At 38.6% G+C, this 20,553-nt stretch overlaps 2 protein-coding genes and 1 long non-coding RNA gene across 4 annotated transcripts in view; 1 reads left to right on the top strand and 2 right to left on the bottom strand.

The window, feature by feature from the left end:
• LOC140165016 (epsin-2-like) overlaps positions 1-5,404 on the bottom strand; it is a 40,097-nt gene extending 34,693 nt beyond the window's left edge. Inside the window, 1 exon segment of the mRNA XM_072188426.1 lies at positions 5,303-5,404. The gene's annotated coding sequence lies outside the window, so the exon portion shown is untranslated.
• The window catches only part of LOC140165031 (uncharacterized), a 181,753-nt gene that overhangs the window by 49,023 nt on the left and 112,177 nt on the right, over positions 1-20,553 (bottom strand). The window lies entirely within an intron of this gene.
• LOC140165028 (ras-related protein Rab-26-like) overlaps positions 10,659-20,553 on the top strand; it is a 289,294-nt gene continuing 279,399 nt past the window's right edge. For both annotated transcript variants that reach the window (XM_072188443.1, XM_072188442.1), the window contains exon 1: positions 10,659-10,871. In XM_072188443.1, coding sequence (XP_072044544.1) covers positions 10,788-10,871 — 84 coding nt within the window. In that variant the 5' untranslated portion in view covers positions 10,659-10,787. The remainder of the gene's footprint in view (positions 10,872-20,553) is intronic.

Here is a 20,553-nt window from a genome sequence, read left to right as displayed (position 1 = left end):
CTGTCACCCACCGCTTGGAGGTAGATAGGACTTTGGGAGCATTATTACATAATACTATTGTAAAACCTCGTCCATGCTGGCCTGACACAGCCCAAGGTAGGCTAGCTCACATCACACACTATAGGTGGCGCTATTCGTCCATAGGGAAGTGGAATGTGCATGTACGGTCCAAAAATGGCTTTACTGTGGGGCTCAATGGAGAAAATCACTAAAAATTCATTTTGACAACCAAAACCCAAGTGATGTTGACTTATGTTGGTACTGGCATGATACTGGATTCATAAACTATAACATAGTGCAATCCATGTTCCACCAAGTCGACACTCGATTTAGCTCAAAAGCAATTTGTGTGTAAATCAAGACCATCCAAAACAGCTTTCTTACAGTAAAGAATAGGAGGTCATCTGGGGTCACATACAGTAGTGTGCATTGTACCAGCCCTCGAATTAAGGATCTGAAGGGGCACGGCAACTTTTTTAGGGCAAGTTGATAATTGCCTTGGATTTTCACTGAAAAGGCAAGGCAGCACGGCAATTGTAATATTTCAAAAGGGCATCAAGGCAACTGTTGAAAATTTGAGAAGGGCACCAAGGCAATTTTTCAAAAGCGAATAGATGCATTGCTGTCAGCTGAATTTGACACCAAAGTAAAATTTGTCTCTCAACTTTACACTAAAACTAACCTGCTTGCTCAAAAAACCTGCTTAAATAATACAAAGCAATCAAAAATCAACAGTTTACTTAAATTTTGCGATCCCTAGTTCTGAGCTGCAAAACTGACTCAAAACAGTAATAATATTGATCAAATTCGCGGGAATAAAAACTATTTCGTGCAAAACATATTTAGAGATGGGCTCACATGTACAAGATAAGACGATACCGGAAGGGGGATCGCCATCGGTTTGCAATGGGAAGTCAATGTTTGCTAGTCGAGAGATCAATAATTGATTTGCCCAGCGCTCGGATTTTGTTCACAACACGAGGAAGCTTTAATAGTTTAACTAACAGCGTTTCTGATTGGTCGATAGTAGGCTGAAGGTATTTCTCAGACCAATCGAGAAAATGAAGTCAGATTATAATGTATAAAAGCCGATGTGATTGGCTGAATATGTAAGCTTACGTAAGGGTAATGAATATTAATTGACAACAAACTATTGTGTATACTGTGATTGATAGCTGGGTTACGATCAATTCTGTGGTTACGATGCTCAAAATAGCGATCGTGTTCAAGATTTTCGATTTAATTTTCCACAATTTTGGGGGGTTTTAACCAGTACTTGTTAATGATTTTATAATGAAGGGGCAAGGCTGGCCGGCTATGGCACCCACGGCAACTTCATTTAGGGGCACGGCAAGTGACTGCCGTCGGTAAAGGACATATTTTGAGGCAGTGTCCGAAATAAGGAAAATATGGAGGTTATCCCGAGGATAACTGAAGCATAAATTCTGCTTGTCCTCAGTACATTTTGGTTGTCCCCAAAATGTGTCATACTTTTGGAGGTAAAATATAGTGGTTGTCCAGGGGACAAGTACATAGCTCAATATGGTTGTCCCCTGTGATTTTTGGACAAGAGGACAAGAGGATAAGTGCTTATTTCGAACACTGTTTTGAGGGCATTGCGGCAATGGGGGTGGGCACCCACGGCAATATGCCATCGGTGTCGTGGGTTAATTCGAGGGCTGGTGCATTGTACATGTGCCTGCTGTCACAATTTCACACACAATATTTTGGGCAATTTGATGACACTATTTTTGTCTGTAACTTCAAAAGTATATGCACTAGAAACATGGTTGACCCCTTATTGTTTAGGTAATTTAATTCTCTTTCAAATGAACGAACTTTCAGCTAAAAATATTGAACTTCAAAATTTTATGAACATCCCTACCCAGGCAAGGTGTAAGTTTGTAAACACGCCACACGTGTTGACAAATTTGACCTTTAACCTCACTTCCTCTCGACCAAAAAGTGCTCATGAAATAATTGCTTTTACAAGAAAATGAAGAATACAGTGAAGTTTTAACAACAGCGTATGGAAAGCTTGTAGTTTAGAGGTAAATATTAGACATGATGTAGGTGTTTTTTATATTTTTTTATTAAATTTTTTATATAACATTATATTTTATGGGCCGATGAAGAAGGCGAATTTATTTGCGAAACGGATGCCAATCTACCGCAGCGCAGCATGTCGAACGGCCCAGTAAATGTCAGTATGTTGAAGGATAGGACCGAAGACATGCAGCCGATGCAGGCAGGCAATGCAGGTCTAACGTCAGCCCGACCAAGAGAATCTATAGTATATTGCAATGCAAGCAAGTGTCGTAATATACCTGATCTCATGTACCAATACCTTGTGTATTGGTACATGATTCGGCGGGTATACTTCAGCAATAGCGAATAAGTGGTCGTTTTTTACTCTTTTCAAAACGTCACATGTACACCAAATACAGCCCCGAAATGGTCTACTTTTAGCGTGCCTTAACTCCGAAACAGTTTAGTCAAAGTTAAAAATGCGATCCCCAACCCTTTGTTTACCTTGGACGAATTTGCAGTATTTTCCGCTAGCTCCGTGTTGAAAAATGTCCGGTACTTGCCCGGTACAAACATAGAAATGGCCACATTTGCTTCAGTCCTGGTATGAATATTTCTTCCGTAATCCAATGGTTCCAACGTGGGCATCACGATGATAGTCTCCTACACAACCAGATTGTGTCGGCCTGACGCTCGTCGAGCCTAAAAGTGAGGACAGCGTGAGCTCTTACCTGCGTAAAAGTCTGTTCGACAAAGGCAATAAGGATGATTGACAGCGCCGTTCATTGGGCGGAGCCATTATATTACGTCATGACAGCAGACAGGTTGCACTGTTCTCTGACCTTGACTGTTCGTCACGTAGACATACCGTGACCTGGGTACACGTACAAAGCTGGGGGGATGCGACTGCGGCCGCCATTTTGACACGCGGTATCTACTCTTCAGAAAAATTACTTTTGGTGACGTTTTATATCAAACAATTTTCGATAACGGTTTCTACTAGGATTTCAATTTTTATTAATGAAGGTGCATGTAGTTTTGAGGAATAACACGGGATGTTTCGAGTTTTATTTCAACTGGTGGTGTAGGAAGGTGAGTGAATTCGTGAATGAGGCCGGGATTGAGGTTTCGTTGTTTCAACGATCCGATAGTAGGATACTGAAACGTAGGCTAAAATGTCTAATGAAGCCATGTTTACATGAAAACATTAGCTGTTGCGAGGTCAGTGTCGTTGAATTAGTTACCTAAATTCCTTTCAGGATATTCTGATTTCACTTATTTATGATGTGTACGAAAATTCACCATATAAACTCAAAAGTGTGAATGCAAGCTGTTATTGCTGACAATAGAAACATTGTTGCAAGGTCATTAAAAACAGGTATGTATTACAGACGTACTTTGGCCGAAACAAGATACAGGCCAGTTAGGCAGTCTAGTCAGCCCGGTGGGGTCACTCCCTGGCAGGGGTGACACATAGGACCGTTACCACAAGTACAAATTACCCCCTTTTGCAGTCAATTTCAAGGACAAATCATGAAATTTTACCCCCTTTTTTACTCTAAAACAAGGACAAAATGGTACTCTGAAACACCCCTATTTTTTAGATTCCGAGGACATTGCTATTTTGACCCTATTTCAACATTTCAAGGACGAGGATTTTATGAATACTAGTAGTTTTTTCATCACAAAATTCAAGTACATGTAGTACCCCTCGCATATAAATTGGCTATTGCAAAATTTGGGGTGAGTACGAAGTAGGAAACCAAATTTATTCCTTATTTATCTGGCCAGCTATCCACGTGATCGGGAGAAAACAATAAGAACCCCCTTTTTTTTCCAATTTATTGCCTGCTATGTTCTTTATGTGTAGTCCCCAGTCCAGATTAGATGTAAGCTCGACACCAAGATATGGGTGGTTCTCAACTTGTTGGAGGTCAGCTCCCATCATGTTGTAAATTGACTTGATGCTGGAACGCTTTTTGGTGATCCGGAGTAGAGAGCACTTGGCAGGGTTGAATTTCATCTGCCAGTCTAGGGACCAATTTGTCAAGGTGTTCAAATCCTCTTGCAGTAGTGCAGCATCACTCTCGAATTGTATCTGGCGATATAACAGGCAATCATCGGCAAATAGTCTGATGGAGGATGATATATTGTCAACAATGTCGTTAATGAACAAGATGAAGAGGAGTGGACCTAACACGGTGCCTTGAGGGACTCCAGAACACACAGACGCATTGGACCTAACTTTCCCCATCAACAACTACGGCCTGGTAACGGTTGGTCAGCCAGTTTTCAATCCAGGTGTGGGTTGTTCCTTGGATACCATACCATCTTAATTTGTAAAGAAGTCTCCTATGTGCTACTACATCAAACGCTTTGGAGAAATCAAGTATGAGGCAGTCGATCTGTTGTTTCTGATCAATACCGCTGGCAAGATCCTCCAAAGTCGCTAAAAGTTGTGTCTCGCAGCTGTGATGTTTCCGGAACCCATGTTGGAATTCGTTCAGGATATGATGTTTGTCCAGGTGAGCTCTGATGGTACTTGAGATGATGTGTTCCAACACCTTGCACGCAATACTGGTCAGGGAGACAGGTCTATAATTGGAAGGTTGGCTTCTATCTCCTTTCTTGAACACTGCCGTCACATTTGCCTGTTTCCAATCATCTGGGATGTCTCCTGTGTCAAGTGATTGTTGGTAGATGATCTGCAGGACAGGAGCTAGGATAGCAGCATGGTCCTTCAAAATCTTGGTTGGTATCTGGTCTGGCCCAGTAGCTTTCCTAGGATTGAGTGAAGCAAGCAGTTTCTCTACCCCTGCTGTGGAGACTTGGATGTCTGACATTGCTGGAAAGGAGCTGGTGCCTTTTGATGGCAAGGAATTGACATCTTCATTGGTGAAGACAGAGCTGTATTGCTTGGCTAAGGTTTCAGCTTTCTCTTTGGATGAGGTCACAACTCTTTTTTTCTGTCACATAAGATTCACCTGTAAGCATCCATGATTCATAAAACAACATTTTTGAGTGGGCCCAACCCAACCCGGCCCAGCAATGGCGAAGACGTGCATGACTAATCCATGCAACGAACATGAACAAGGAAGGCAATGTGTATGCGTACGCTATGTTATGTACAGATTGCATAGCGAAATCTACTCGACCCGGCCCCCGTATGGTAGTCAAAGATCATTTTAGACCATTATATCAATATAATTCTACATTTTTCGAACACCATATTCATTGCAATAAGTAGCAGAAACCTGTAGTGATCTTAATTTACCTTTTTATTGTCGATTCACTGCTAAATTCGTAAATTTTCGATGGTCATTTCGGCTTCCTATTTGGCAAAATTCTGCCGATCCGTCTTAATCTCGCGCAACGTCAAATCTCGCGAGATTTTTATCACTGGACTAAAATGGATGCGATTTCACTAATTGATAAAAATTTAAAAGAGCCAAAACAAATGTATTGAATCCTAGTTTTCACGAGCACAGTATTTAAAGTATTTATACTAACTATTTAGGAGATAATAAATACGCTTATCAACTTAAATTCATTCGTAAATATGAAATACACTCCTATAGTCTGGGTAGGTGATAGCAAATGCATCCAAATTAATATAAAGCCTTATCAGCTTCGCCGTATCGGTAGATGGCAGTGTTGCACAAGAAAAAGTTAGGTGGGCAGGCCTAAACATGTTAAAAGCAGATGTCCGATCATGTCCCGGCAGCGATTTTTTTTCCACGACAAGGATGCGTATCATTGCATTTAAATTTGAGCTCAATCGGAGCATTTTCGGTTAAAATGACCTTTTTTGACCCCTGTGACCTCAGGATGACCTCTGATGTTTGGAAATATTTTATTATATTCTTTATGTTTTCCTCTTTCATATGACACTACTCATGGGGTCATACCTTCGTGGCATTTAGAGATATGTCCATTTCAGACCAAATGGTTAGTCAGTAAGCTAGTAAGTAAGCTAGTAAGTAAGCTAGTAACATTCACTCATATAGGCTGATACCATTTCATGGTTCAGCAAAAATTGAAAGATTTTTTGCCGATTTTGAACCCGATTTTTGGCAACATTTCCAGGCCTGAAAATTTCGAAATCCCGGAGAGTGGCTCTGCCCCCGGGCTCGGGGGGGGGCACTCAACTTTGGAGGTGACGCGTATGTAGGGCTGTTAAGACCCCCTTTTCAGCGTCGCTGTCACCCGAAGACCCCATATTTTTTTACGAACACATATGCTCTGTTACCCGAAGACCCTATTTTTTCATTTCATCTGTCACCCAAAGACCCTTGCAAGTTCACAGCAACTTTTATTTATCACTAATTTTGTTACCTATTTTGAAAAAACAAAGAAATTTGAAGCCAATTAGAATTAGAAATTCGATTTTCGAGGTTTGTGGCGCTGTTTCGGCTCTCACCCAAAGATTCCATTAAAAAAAAGTCATGTTCTCACCCAATGACCCCATATTTTTTACATTTTGCTCTCACCGAATGCCAAAAATCATGCTCTCACCCCCATATTTTTTACATTTTGCTCTCACCGAATGCCCCTTAGTGCGAAAGTGCCAGCCCTACACCTATATCCATTTCATATTGAAGTGCCCCCCTCGATTCCCTAAAGAAGCCATAGACCTATAATAGGCCTTCCTGATGTACTCCTAACATTTGGGAAGCCACAAGATTTTTGTTAACCAAGTTCTTCAATTATTATTAGAAACAGATAGACCGAGATTTTTAATTATCGATCAAGACTCATTCTGTAGCACTTTTTTTATTTTACAAAATGGTCTTCTTTTTACCAAGGATGAATATTATTGTTAAAAGGTAGTACCATTAGGCCTATGTTGAAATTAGAAAATATGGAGGTTAACAAGGATCATTACTATATAGGTGGGCAGTCAGGGAAAACAATTAATATTAGAGACCTTGCGGAATGAAGTTACTTTAACTTTAATTTTAACGTCTAGAGGATTATAGAGGATTATGTATTCAAAACCACTCTGCCATTAAAGCCGCTTGAAGTTAAAGTTAACGCGAGAATCTATAGTGTGCCGTAAATTATGATGAAATACGTCATACTTTAGAACAATAGTTTGCCTATTTCCTCATAGACTACATAATTACCACTTATGTATTATCTAGTTAATAGACCAATTATTGGAAATCTAATTTGGTTTGGGTAAAACACATGCTACATGTTGCTGAAAATTACTGATTGAATTAAATCAAAATAAATTTTGTTCCAAACGTCACACTTGATATATAATTTTGTGTGTGCTCATGACGTACACCAAATCAGCTTGCGGAACCAAGTTTTTGGCTTGACTTCAACGCCAAGGGGATTAAGTTCCCGTAAAATGGTCTGGTTTTACTTGAGCCAGCAGTGTACGATACTTCTGGAAGAGTAAAGCAGGTGCATAACATTTTTATATATAACATGTCATAGGTTGTGCCTGGTAAGAGAGAGAGAGAGAGAGAGAGAGAGAGAGGGGGGAGGGAGGGAGGAGGAGAGGAGGGCCTTGGAAGTGGACAGGGAGGTGCTTTGCTGGTAGCCAAGGGGGGGCTCCCCGTGGGACATCTTCTCTTCCTTCTTGACCCTTCCCTTTTGAATGCTGGCCACCGTGATATTTTACGCTTTTAGGCCTTTTTCTGCCATTTTAAGCCCATTTTTGTAAAAACGTTCCCCTTTGAGAATCGGCCCACGCCCTCCTAACAGAAAAACCCTGACAAAATCACTGGGGAGGGGGAAACAGGAGTGCGAGTGGGTAATTACGGAGGGTCAAGTTTGAGAGAGCGAGTACAGATAGAGAGGAGAAGGAGGGAAAATAGGTTGGGAATCTGTTGGGGAAGGGGAGAGAGATTCAGAAGGAGGGAAAGAAATAAAGAATATGTATTTCATTAGGCTTTGCGAAGTAAATTGGAATATGGAATTGACAAAGCTGACGAGCCTTTATTAAATAATATTATATATATATAGGCCTATAACTATCGTAAGAATATTAATTGAAACGTATAGGGCCTAGCTAGTTTCAAAATAATATGATAAGGAGATTAACGCTGGGTCCCGACATAATCCATGTTGAGTGGTATCGCGAGTTCATTCATGTTTACTCAAACGAAGCTCTTAAGGTAGAGTCTTTTGTCTTGAAGTGGGACTAATAACCATTTGACTAAACAAAAGAGAGACATTTGGATGTAGTTGGTAACAAGCTCTTACACATGCCCTTCTTTTGAACGCACATTGATACACATGTCCCGAGTTTAAGCAACAAGACGCTGTTGGTACAGAAACCAATCTGACGTTCGCGTTGAAGTGAATTTGAGCAAGAAATCCAATCAATATTTTTGAAGTTGCCGTTAAAGTTCCAGTAACTTCATTCCGCAAACTCTCTATTTACTCCTTCATGACGCGTCGACGTCCATGTGGATTTCGAATTTCCACAGACCTGTAGGCTACTACTGCAGTAGAGGGATGCAGTGCAATAATTATGTGTACCCCCGGGGTGGTGACGTGAATTATAGGGGGAAAGGGGGGGCAAGCATTTTGGGCAGGTCGAAGGGGGGGGGGGGGGCAAGCGCATTTTTGGAAGGTAGGGGTGGCAAGCGACCTTTGGCAGCGGATATTTTGGGCACTGTTTCTATTATTACGCCCTAAATTGGGTCTAAATTTCGAGTCTCGATTATGAACTCTCTAGGAGGCAAAGTCTAATTAGGTTTTTCTCGCCCACTTTATAGTATTTTCACCAAGAAATAATATGAGTGGCTTTTCAGTATCATTTGTCCATTAAAAATGTCCGTTTTCTTTCAAAATGACGAGACTCGAAATTGGGTCTAAATTTCGAGTCACGATTATAACTCTCTATAAAGGAGGCAAAATTTATAAGCTATTTCTCGCCCGCTTATAATATTGTGACCAAGAAATAATATGAGTGGCTTTTGAATGTCAGTTGTCCATTAGAAAAGGTCTATTTTCTTTAAATTATGAGACTCGAACTTGGGTCTAAATTTCGAGTCTCGATTATAACTCTTTAGGGAGCCCGATTATGAAATGTCCGTTGTCTTTAAAATGACGTATATTGTTATTTCATTGTTGCTACAATATCGCCCAATCTTGACAAAATTAACAATTTATACCTTATTTTGTTCTAGTTTTGGGCAAAGAGCATGAAGTAATGTGGTTGGCATGTGAAATCTAAGAGAGACGAGGCCTATATAATTTTATTATTATTATTATTATTATTATTATCATTATTATTATTATTATTATTATTATTATTATTATTATTATTATTATTATTATTATTATTATTATTATTATTATATTATTATTATTACCATATAAACCGTTTCATTTGAGTCCGTTTGAATTTGAATTTGATTATCGGGTAAATGCATGTTTTTGTGAGTATGTGTGTTAATATGTATGTCTGTGAATATGTTTTATGATCGCTTGTTTTGTTTGTTTAAATCCTTTTTTTGTATTACTCGAACCTCGATATTATAAAGTCAAAACTCGAAATTTAACACTCGATACTCGAAATTTGAGACTTGAAACTCGATATTATAAACTCGAAACTCGAAATTTGACACTCGATACTCGAAACTCGAAACTAACTCGAAATATAAGACTCGAAACTCGAAATATGAGACTCGAAACTCGAAATATAAAACTCGAAACTCTAAACTCGAAACTCGAAGATAAGCAACACACGTCAAAAAAGTACTAGGCCTACTATATATACGTACTGGTATGGAGCACAAAAACACAATACCAAAAAAGACCGGGCCCCACCAAAGATGGGCCCTTTGTCTCAAACTTGGTTTGTCATGGCATGCGCTCTGAAAGGGCACTGCAAAAACGTGTCTAGAAACACTATTCTCGATTTGTAAACATGTTTAAATGCTTAAGGGCTGGAATATGAACGTTTGGACAGGGTATTTTTTGTGGGACATGAGAGCACATCAGACATACCGAATTGCGGCATTCTGAATACGAAGGTCGAAGGATGTCCTTCTGATATCAAATAATTTTGATTTAGTGAAATTCGCGGAATAATACACATTTTATGGCAAATGATTAAAAATTGATATTTAACAGTCCTCGTATAGAAAGTAAACTTTATAAATCTAATTATATTGTATACTTAAAGTGTATGTAGCTAGGATGAAAGGCCGACAATCAATTAATTTTATGACCTTTCGTATTGGAGATATGGATTTTTTTCCCCAAAACACCAAAAATAATAAGTCTTTTTGGGAAAAAATGTATATTACGAAAGGTCAAAATTTTCAATTGATCGTCGGCTTTCATCCCAGCTACATACGGTACGGTACACTTTTTAAAGTACCGGTACATGTCATTAGATTTAGAAAAAATACTTTGAGGAATATCAAAATTTTTAAAAATATCAAATTTTAATAATTTGTCATAAAATTTGCAGGTAATTTGTATATCGCGAATTTCAAAAAATCAAAATTATTTGATATCAGAAGGACATTCTTCGTATCCTGATCCTGGCCAAAACTGTAATAGCGCCACCTAGACCAAAATATTAATTACGGGATTTTGCTGACTAAGTTTTAGGGAAAGCACTTGATGGAATTTGATGAGATGGCAACACTGTTTTACTTTTGCAAAACAAGTGGATGGACCTGCTCGTCTTCTGAAGATAACCCGCTGTCGAATATCGTTGGAAAATACGGATAAAAAGCTTATTGGAATTATTATTTTGCCATGCTGGATATTTGTCTGACCTTATGACCGTTGAAATGACGGCAAACAGTAACGGTGTTGTTCGTTCCAGCTCCCTGGGTGGAGAATTTTACGATTTCGCATGCAAGGTAAGCTCAGAGCTCTGCACGTATTTTTTTCGTATTGATGACTGCACTGATAGAGCATGTATGTAGCGGGCAGGTGGTTTTTCTCAGTCTACTATCTAGCCATTCATGCATCAATTTGCATGTCCGTATATAATTGTGTTGGTGGTTCCTGGTGTTGGGTAACATTGCACTGCAGTGATAAAGTGCACAAGTGAATATCAGACCTTGCACATCATGGATGGGGCGGCAGCCCGGTAGATACCATTTTTGCACTGATACCCATGATACCGGTGCATAGTTCACTTGTCCTATCTAAGGGGCTGTGTAATAATTATGAGCCCTGGGGAGGGTAAAATTGGGGGGACATTTTTGGCGAGCGAAGGGGGGGAGGGCAAGCAATTTTTGCAAGCCGAGGGGGGGCAAGCAATTTTGGCATACATTCATGGGGCGCCTTTTAAATAAAACGCTCTAAAAACGCTTGGGAAAACAGTATGGAAACGCTTATATGCAAATTTTCCTGCTCGCTGCGCTCGAAACATGTAACTAGACCATTTAAGGTTTGTAAATTGGGATCCCAAAAATTTTGCATGCGCAAGGGGGGGGGGGCAAAGAATTTTTGTCAGGCCACCCCCCCCCGGGCTCATAATTATTGCACAGCTCCTAAGTTATTTATATATGGTAGTACATTAATTAAAACATCTGGTACCAGGCAAAATCTAATATTGAGACCAGTAAATTAAAGGGATACCCTAACACAAAGAAACAGAAGTCAAAAACGACATTTTAGACAATAAGTGGGCTATGCAATAATTATTAGCCGCCACCCTTCGGTGGGGGGAGGAGGATTTCTAAATGGTGCTTGCCAAAAAATGTTCCGACTGCCAAAAATCACTTGCCCCCTCTCAGATAGCCAAACATTCATTGCTCCCCGCCTTTTTGCACATGACAAATTTTAGGATCACAATATGCAAATCTTAGAACATCTCCATGATGTTTTCCTAAGCCTTTGAAAGCATTTTATTTAAAAGGTGCACCAAATGGCTTGCCCCTCCCCTGTTTCACTGGCTCATAATTATTGCACAGCCCCTTAAAAGATGACTAGGTGAGTTGATACAGTTGTTCAATCCGTGCATGCATGGTGCGGATCTGAAAATATGAGTGATACATGTAAATAAAATTGCAGCCATGAAAGATTTTGATTTGATTTGATTTGTTCGGGTTTTGACAATCCTGGATAGCCCAAGAAAGCCTCTATTGAAGCTTATTTCCATTGGTGTCCATTTGAACACCGGGACGTATTGGGAACAGTCAGGGGTTAACACCCTACTCTTTTCAAACTTGCTGCGAATTACATGACACTGATAGTATATATATTTTTTTATTTTGCTTTTCGATTTATTTTTATTCTGATCTCTTGTCTTGTCCACCTACCTCTGCTGTAAGTATATATTGGATCGCTAGCGACCCTGCTGGTCATGGTTTTGAACCATGACCAGCAGGGCCGCTACAAAAGCAGGGATATGATAAACCAGAGAAAATTGCTAATCCCAATGTTCATAACGTAACTGCTCTCAACAACTACAAGTTCCCAATTTAGTGATCTTTCTCCCAGCCGCAAGGAGAAAGATCAACAATGGGGCTATCAATTTCTTCGGGATGGGTGTTCCCAAATTAACAAAAAGTTGGCATCAATAAAATTGCGACTCCCCCATTTCAGCAACAAAAATTTTATGACCTCCCACCACCGATACACCTTACCCCCCTCCCCCTAAACAGGCTAAAATTGTATTGAAATCAGTCCTTTTGAAAAAAATAAACACACTATCTGTGGTCATCTTGTGACTCACTACATTTTGGTCATCAAAAATTTTATGACCCCCCCCTAGTTTTCTGTACAAAGATTTATGACCCCCTGGTATATTTGGGACCCCCTTCCGAAGAAAATGATAGCCCCATAAAGGGAGCCTATAATAGATTGAGAAACAAACTATCAAGTAGATTGGAATTATAAACTCATATGGTAGTCATCAAAGAAAATACAAATATCTTTATCAAAATAAGTGTCCTTTACAAAACAAGATTTAATATGTGACATGATCAAGGGGAATTATGAGTCACATGTCCACCCTGGTCGAAAATTAGTTTTACATAGGTTCCTAAAGGGGACATTCAAAGCTTTCAGAAACTGAAAACCCGATGTTGATACGAGTTTCCTTAGTAAAGTTACGTCAATTTATCAATTGCTGAAAACAATGTAAAACAAAAGAATTTAAACCCTTTCTTTGCCAATATCTCAAAATCAATATTAGCGACAAGCGACTCATTTCCCTTGATCGTGTCACATATTGTCTGTGTGTGCTGTGTGTGCTGTGTGTTGGAATAGCCTTGGCCGTTTACAATACGCTGCACATGTATCTTCATCTAATAAGCCAATTCTCAATGTTTTTTTGTCAATGCCAAGTGTAGAAATTACTTGACTTCATCACATCTTCATCTGCTGGGCCATTCTTTCAATGTCAAACAGATTCAAGATAGCTTGTGTGTGTGATTAATTTGTTTGCATGTGTCGTGGGTTGTGGGGGGTAGTGTGTGTTCAGGCTGTGAGTAGGGGTGTACAGGGGTGGGATTTGGTATGTGTGTGGGAGGACGGGGTGTGCATGTATGTGCATACAATGTATGCAAATGCAGGGTTTTAAAATAGGGACAGCTAGAGTCTAAAATGGGCTGATTTAGCAGATTTAAAGGCCCTTTCAGTGATTTCACAGTAACAATAAAAAAAAATGGAAATTTGTCAGAGTTGCTTAGAAATAAAGAATAAGTCTACAGAATTTCATTAAACCACTTTTCCCTGAATACATCGACAAATTAGTCAAAAACAGAAGTTTTAGAAAGGTTTTCTACTTCAACTCAGATCGACTCGAGAAAATCGAGATTTTCGTACAGTGCGCCACCAATCGACTGGAAAAACTTCCTAGTCCAGTGTTTCTAACACGGGGAAGTAGAGTCTAAATTGATTTAAAACAGACGTTTAATTTTTGTAGTAGAAAACAAAATAAGCAATTAAAGGTCAGTTAGGTCACCGAGGCAAACTAACGGTCAATTCAAATATGAAAAACAGTAAAAATTGTGTATTTTGTTTAAAATAGTAGCTACTGATGTAATAAGTAGTAGAAACAATACGCAACGCGTGTTGGTACGTGGAGAGTGAGCTTCTTTCGATCTCGAGTCGGACTTTTTGTACTGTCAGTATCAAAAGTCCAGAATCATGCAAATGCTTTATTTTGTCTAAAATACACGGCTTTCGACCCGAACCACTAGCAGGCTATTAGCACATCTATGCCAATTACAAAGGTACCAAAATCTGAATTTTGATGATTTTTACGATCGTCCGGATGAGCAAATCACTGAATGGGCCTTTAAGGAGTGCACCCAATCCTCCTAGCAGCGGCACAAGACTTTATTTGCGGGGAGGCATGGTGATGGGGGGGGAGGGGCAAATGAATTTCAATTATGTGTAAATTTGATGGAAAAAGCGGACAGTTTTGTGATTTTGGGTTTATAACAGGGGGAGCAACTGGGGGGAAAAGTTCTGACTAGGCGGATTTCCCCCATGCCCAAATCCTCCCCAACCTTGGTTTGTCATTGATACGTTAGTGTGTTATTTATTAGTTCATTACCCTCCACTGCCTCCAGTGAGGGTTAAAAATCACAAAGAAGAGTAAACAGCTGAGAACTGCATAACAATTAGTAGAAACAAACCACATACAATCAAACAAAACAAATTAAAGGAGAAAAAAGATATCTAAAAGAGAGGAAAACAAATAAATTGACCAGATCCAACTTTAATACAAAGACCATATTTGCACTTGCAGATACACTTATTAATTAATTAGAAGCTGTGTAATTTATTGACTGATAGTATCACCATTGTAATTGTAGTCAACAAATGCTAAAAGGAGCTATTTCATCGAGCAAGGGCAAGAAATCGGTATTTATAGTACTTTCATCTCATATTACCTATATGTGATGCATATTTGAATGTAAATTTTTCTTACACCTTTCAGGAGCCATTTTGAAAAAGGTGCTCAAAAAGTGTGTGCCAAATATTAACTCCCCTCCCCTCTGCTTTTGTCCTGCCAAAAATGGCTCCCCTAGCAGTGGCGGCACCAGGAATTTTTTTTTTTTTTTTTTTTGGGGGCGGGGGATTGGGGGCAAAGTGAATTTCTGGGGAATTGACAAATTTTGCATAAAATTGCCGCAAAAAGTGGAAATTTACATAATTGTTGGGGTTTTGCCTCAAAACTGGGGGGGCAAGATAAATATTTGGGGACAAATTCACCCCTTGCCCCCCCCTGTAGCGCAGCCACTGTCCCCTACCCCACCTAATATTCTCCAAGAGGGGGGGGGAAGATTTACATCATTATTGCACCCACACCCATTACAAAAAGATGGCAATTACCCGGGGCAATTACTGTGGGCATGTATAAATTTGTGAAGGAAACTGCTCGCAAATAAATTCATTATACGCTATTTCTGTGAGCCAGGTGTGGAAAGAGCATGCACTATTTTGAGTAAAAATCAATGATGGAATTCCATCCTCCATCGTGTGTGGATTAGGCTATTCCGGTTGAAATCCCTACACCTTAATCTTACACACAGGGGGTGTAGATTTCAAATGGAGTCACCCATTCAGGTAACCCCATTTGAAATTCATACTCCCTGTGCGGAAGATTAAGGTCATGTCTTTCATACGGGGTGTATGGATTTCAACTAGAATAGCCCATTTAGATAGGCAGGTGCCTGTTTCAACAACAAGTGTGTTTCTAGAATATAAATCTGGGTTCAATTGATCTGTATATCTTCATCTTTTTTATATGGAAGATGAAAATATATTATGGTTAGAGCTACGTCTGGGAGATTGGATTTTGAAGTAAATAAATGCTGTTAAAAAGCATGATCAAGCAGTTCTCAGAAATTTCAGCAGATGTCTTGAGTTTTATCATTTCTTTTAAAATTAAAAATGACTTATTCTAGATGTTATCGAATTCTTTGAGGTTTTTTAAGAAGGGAAGTGAAAAAAATGTTTGTGTGCAGTTGTGTTTGAAAGTTTATCTTCAATAAAACTGCAACAGGTTAAATGCTGCAAATATAAATCTCTCAAAAATGAAAAGTGCTAGAAACTAGCCTAGAAATGATACGGGGATGTGCTGCAAACATGGGCAGCTAGCATTTTCTGCCTTTTTAGTATATATCAATTTATTTAGGCCAATTTTGGTATATAATAATTTTTAATATTTTGTCAGTTTTTTTGGAAAGTAGCCCAATTTTGCCTCAGTGTAGCCAACATTTTTGAAATTTCCCCAAATTATGGAGGAAAATTGGTCAAAATTAAGATAATGTTGGTTTACTTTGGATTTAGGCTTGTTTGGTTTCACCCACATACGATTCAGTGCAGTCTTTATCTGCATGCACAAGTCCATACACAAGATTTGAGGGTTTTCTTTAGGTTGTTTGGCCCTCTGCAGTTTTCTGCGGAGGGTATTTCCTGGTTCAAACGAGACTTTCGGATGTTTCATGATGCGTTCCGAGGTTCCTGAGATGAATGATAGCATTGCCAGCGCTTGAGTAGGTTGGCTTGTTGGTAATCCTGGCTTTTCTTTTTGTTTGCAATCAAGAATGCCCAGTTTGGGGACTTATTGAATTGCAGTGTCATCATCATCATCATCAGCCCATATCATCCCACTGCTGGGTAAAAGCCTCTCCCAAATTTTGCCAATTTCTCTCCTGTCTCCTGCAATTCCTGTCCAGGCTGTTGTTCCCAGATAGCTGATCAGCTCATCTCTCCATCTAGCTCGAGGTCTTCCTCTTTTCCCTACTCCATATTATAACGGTTGCCACTCTGTTGTGAGCTGACTCCATCTTCCATCTGTTATCCTGCTCAGATGTAACAGGTGACATATGGAGGGGGGTCACACTACACATAATTGGGGAAAGCTGGGGGGAAGGATATAGATAGGGGACAGACATGTAATGCCTATCCACAATACATCAAAAACCAGGAACTATCAAATAGCAAGATGACTATCAGCAGGCAAGCCAGTCTCGCCTGCATCTAATTCTAGAAAATTGTGATGAATTGAATAGCAGCTAGGCTTGCAGCCAAACCTAATGGATAAATTGCTACTAGGGCACCACATTTCCTGTTAGTGTCAGGTATTGCTACGTATTCCATTGTGTTTGAATATATTTACCTTGTTGCTGAAGAGGTTATTCAACACGGGAGACGAGATCCATATATGGAGATATTCATACCCTAGGATCCACAACATGCTCATCTACCAAGGCACAGTTCTTTAACCCCAATATATTTGTCATTGGGATGAGGCCATTGTGGTCCATAGTAATATTAGTGTGCAATTGCATCTATGTGGGATTGTGTGGTCTTGTGTCACAACCTGGGGTACCTTTGTGTTACATAGTAAAAAAATGAAATGGTTCAAACATTTTACATACACGTCTCATTTGAAGTGGTTCATCTTCCTGAGCATTTTGACACCTTTTTTATGGAAATCGATTAAAAAATGAGAGAGTGCGGGCAAAAACAAAGTAGGTGGGATTTAACCCCACCTCTTTTTTCCACATTTAAACATTCTGAGCAAGTATTAGTCTTTTAAATGACCTTCTGTGTTTATTTACTTGGCTTAGATGTCTGGGAGTTCATTTAGACATTTTTTTACTGGATTCAAATTTTAATGGGAGTTTTTAGATCATATTTACGATACGAATCCCTCCCCCAAATGCAATTTTAAAGTGCTTTAATGCTGTATATGATGCATTATATGTATTTGCTATGCCGTTATTGTTCTTAATGTCTGAAGTGAACACCCACACTATTACTGTGAGAAATTTTAGACAGTCCCAAAAGTAACGTACTATGCAAAATCCATATCGATGCAATTTTAAAGTGTCATGTTATGCAATGTTTAAAACACCCTTGCTAATGTGGAATACCATAGACTATAGATAAGAATCATCTCTTCTATCATCTGTTCTTGTAATTAGACAGTCCCAAAGTGTGCCAGACTAGACCACATTTTGGAGGTAGTGCATTGATGTGGATCATTTAAGTGTCGTGTGTAGTGCCCCTGTTATGTACAGGTGCATTTTGTGATGGACACACAAATAGATGGTTTGAATAATTCAAACTGTTCAATATTTGACACTTTCTTCTACATGTACATGTTGTTGTGTGATTAAAAGGGAGATTTCCGCATAAAATATGCAGAAATATGTACATATGTCAGAAAAAATATTGAAGAGCAACCAGCTGTTTTTAAACTACTATGCCTATACTGAAACAAAAACTTGCCTTTGAGGATGAGGCCATAAAAATGAGCTCTCTGATGCATTTTGTCTGATTTGAAACCTTAAAAATGCACATTGTATTTTCATTTCAATTTTCCCAACAAATAACTGCTTTGAATTGAAATATAAGATTTTTATTAAGAATTAATGATGTTATGTTTGTAAATATTTAAGTGTCACAGATAAAATCAGACATGAGTAATTTTTGTACGTGTGTGGAGATTGATCACAGAAGCAAATTTTTAGAAGCAGAAAATGTGCAGTTGTACATTGCATGTGTGTGTATGCATAAAGAATTAAGGCATCTTAAGGGGTACTACACCCCTGGCCAATTTTGTGCCTATTTTTGCATTTTTCTCAAAAATTATAGCGCATTGGGGACAAGAAAGATATGTATATTATAAGGGAAAGGACTACAACTACTGCACTGAAAATTCAGCAACTCAAGGCAAGTAGTTACTGATTTATTGATCAAATATTGGTTTTCCCTCATTTTTGACTGTAACTCCACAACTGTTGTCTGTGCTGAAATAAAATTTCCAGTGCAGTAGTTGTAGTCCTTGCCTCTACATATCTCATCAATGCGCTATAATTTTTGAGAAAAATGCAAAAATAGGCACAAAATTGGGCAGGGGTGTAGTACCCCCTTAAGATTAGCAACTATTTTCAACTGTTGCGATTTGGTAGTTCTCAGCATCTTGCGAATGGTAGTGAGCTTTGGCAAAAATTGCATTGATCATTCATTTCATAGTGAGTGTGTAGAAGAATTCAAATATCACAGAGATACTTTTGTAGGTTCTGTGGTTCTTGAGCTATGTTGTAAAGAGACACTGTTGTAAAACATACATAACTCATTAACAACAATATTAAATCAAGCAAGTTTTCAAAGTATATGATTTGCAGAATGAACTTTAGCAAAACATCAAAGTGATATTGATTTAGATAATGAAAATCATCAAAATTCAGATTGGTATCTTTGTCATCGTCATAGACTAGATGTGCTAACATAGCCTGCTAGTGGTTCAGCCGAAAGCTGTGTATTTTAGATAAAATAAGGCATTTTACATGAATCTGTAATTTATAAATTATTTACATGTATTTGAATGAGGCTTCAACTTTGTCAATACTGCTGTTTTCTTTGTTTTTTTGCCAAATTTTTCATTTCAAAAATACCAAATGACAATTTGAATGACTTATCCTTCACTTTTAAGCAATTTATAAACGATTTTATTTTTTTACACTTTCATTGGAATCACTGAATGGGACTTTAAATGTGATGTAATTCATCATAGATTTTTTAATTCAGTGTCTCATGTGTATCCCTGCATAAGGAAGAACCCTTGACCCTTCAAGTACAACATAACACTTGTGCCATGAATTCACTTACAGAGATTTGCGTCTTTGATGCCAAGTAGTCGTGTTTGCGCATATGTTTAGAATGCTTTGCGTGCAGGCCATATGATTCAACGTAAAAAAAAGAGAGCTTTTTTCTCAAAAAATCAACCAGTATCTCTAGAACTACTGAACCAATACTAGGCTTGTTTGTACTCATTTTAATGCATTTTTCATGCTAATTCCAAATATGGTCATGAAAATGTACGATTCTGAAATTTTTGAATTTATAACGAAAATTTGAAACTTGTCGTCTGCAGTCGGCACCCAAGTGGATAGGATTTTTTAAGCAGGTGGATAGACTATCAATGAGTTTGGATTGGTGTACTGAATTCACCGTGCAAGGTGGTGTCTTTTTGTTTGAAATTCATAGCCATTTCTAGCTGATACGTAAGATATTCTTGTATATATTGGACTTTTATATCTAAAATCTACCCCCTGTGGAAGGTTTTGGAAATATCTTCTGTATTATGGCTTTTCTTCCACAACTGGAATGCTGGTATTTGAAATAGAAGTTACCTATTTTGTCTATTCTGTTTGAAGCTCATACTCCCTCTGTGGAAGACTTTAGCTAAATCTGCCACAGGGGTAGTGTGGATTGAAAATGGAATAGCCCATTGATTGTAGCCAGCAATAAGATGGGATGACTTTGATGAAAGTTACTTATAACTGTTTTGAAGCAGGTCATTTTGTAAAATTAAATTTTTCATTCTTAACTTCATAGATTTAGGTCTACTCATGATGTTCAATGTCATATTTGTTACAAAATAAAACTGACTGATTGCCAGATTACATATCACAAGGCCTGAACACTTTTCATAGTAAAAAGCAGGTAAAATTAGAATAAAATTAATCAACAAAGGGGTCACGTTTTCATGTTTTTATTCTCACTTTTTCAATTGTTTCATATGATATCATATATCCTCTGAAAAACTGTTCAAAAAAG

Source organism: Amphiura filiformis, chromosome 11 (assembly GCF_039555335.1).
Source record: "Amphiura filiformis chromosome 11, Afil_fr2py, whole genome shotgun sequence".
Classification (NCBI taxonomy): Eukaryota; Metazoa; Echinodermata; class Ophiuroidea; order Amphilepidida; family Amphiuridae; genus Amphiura; species Amphiura filiformis.
This window is presented reverse-complemented; position numbering and strand designations above follow the sequence as displayed.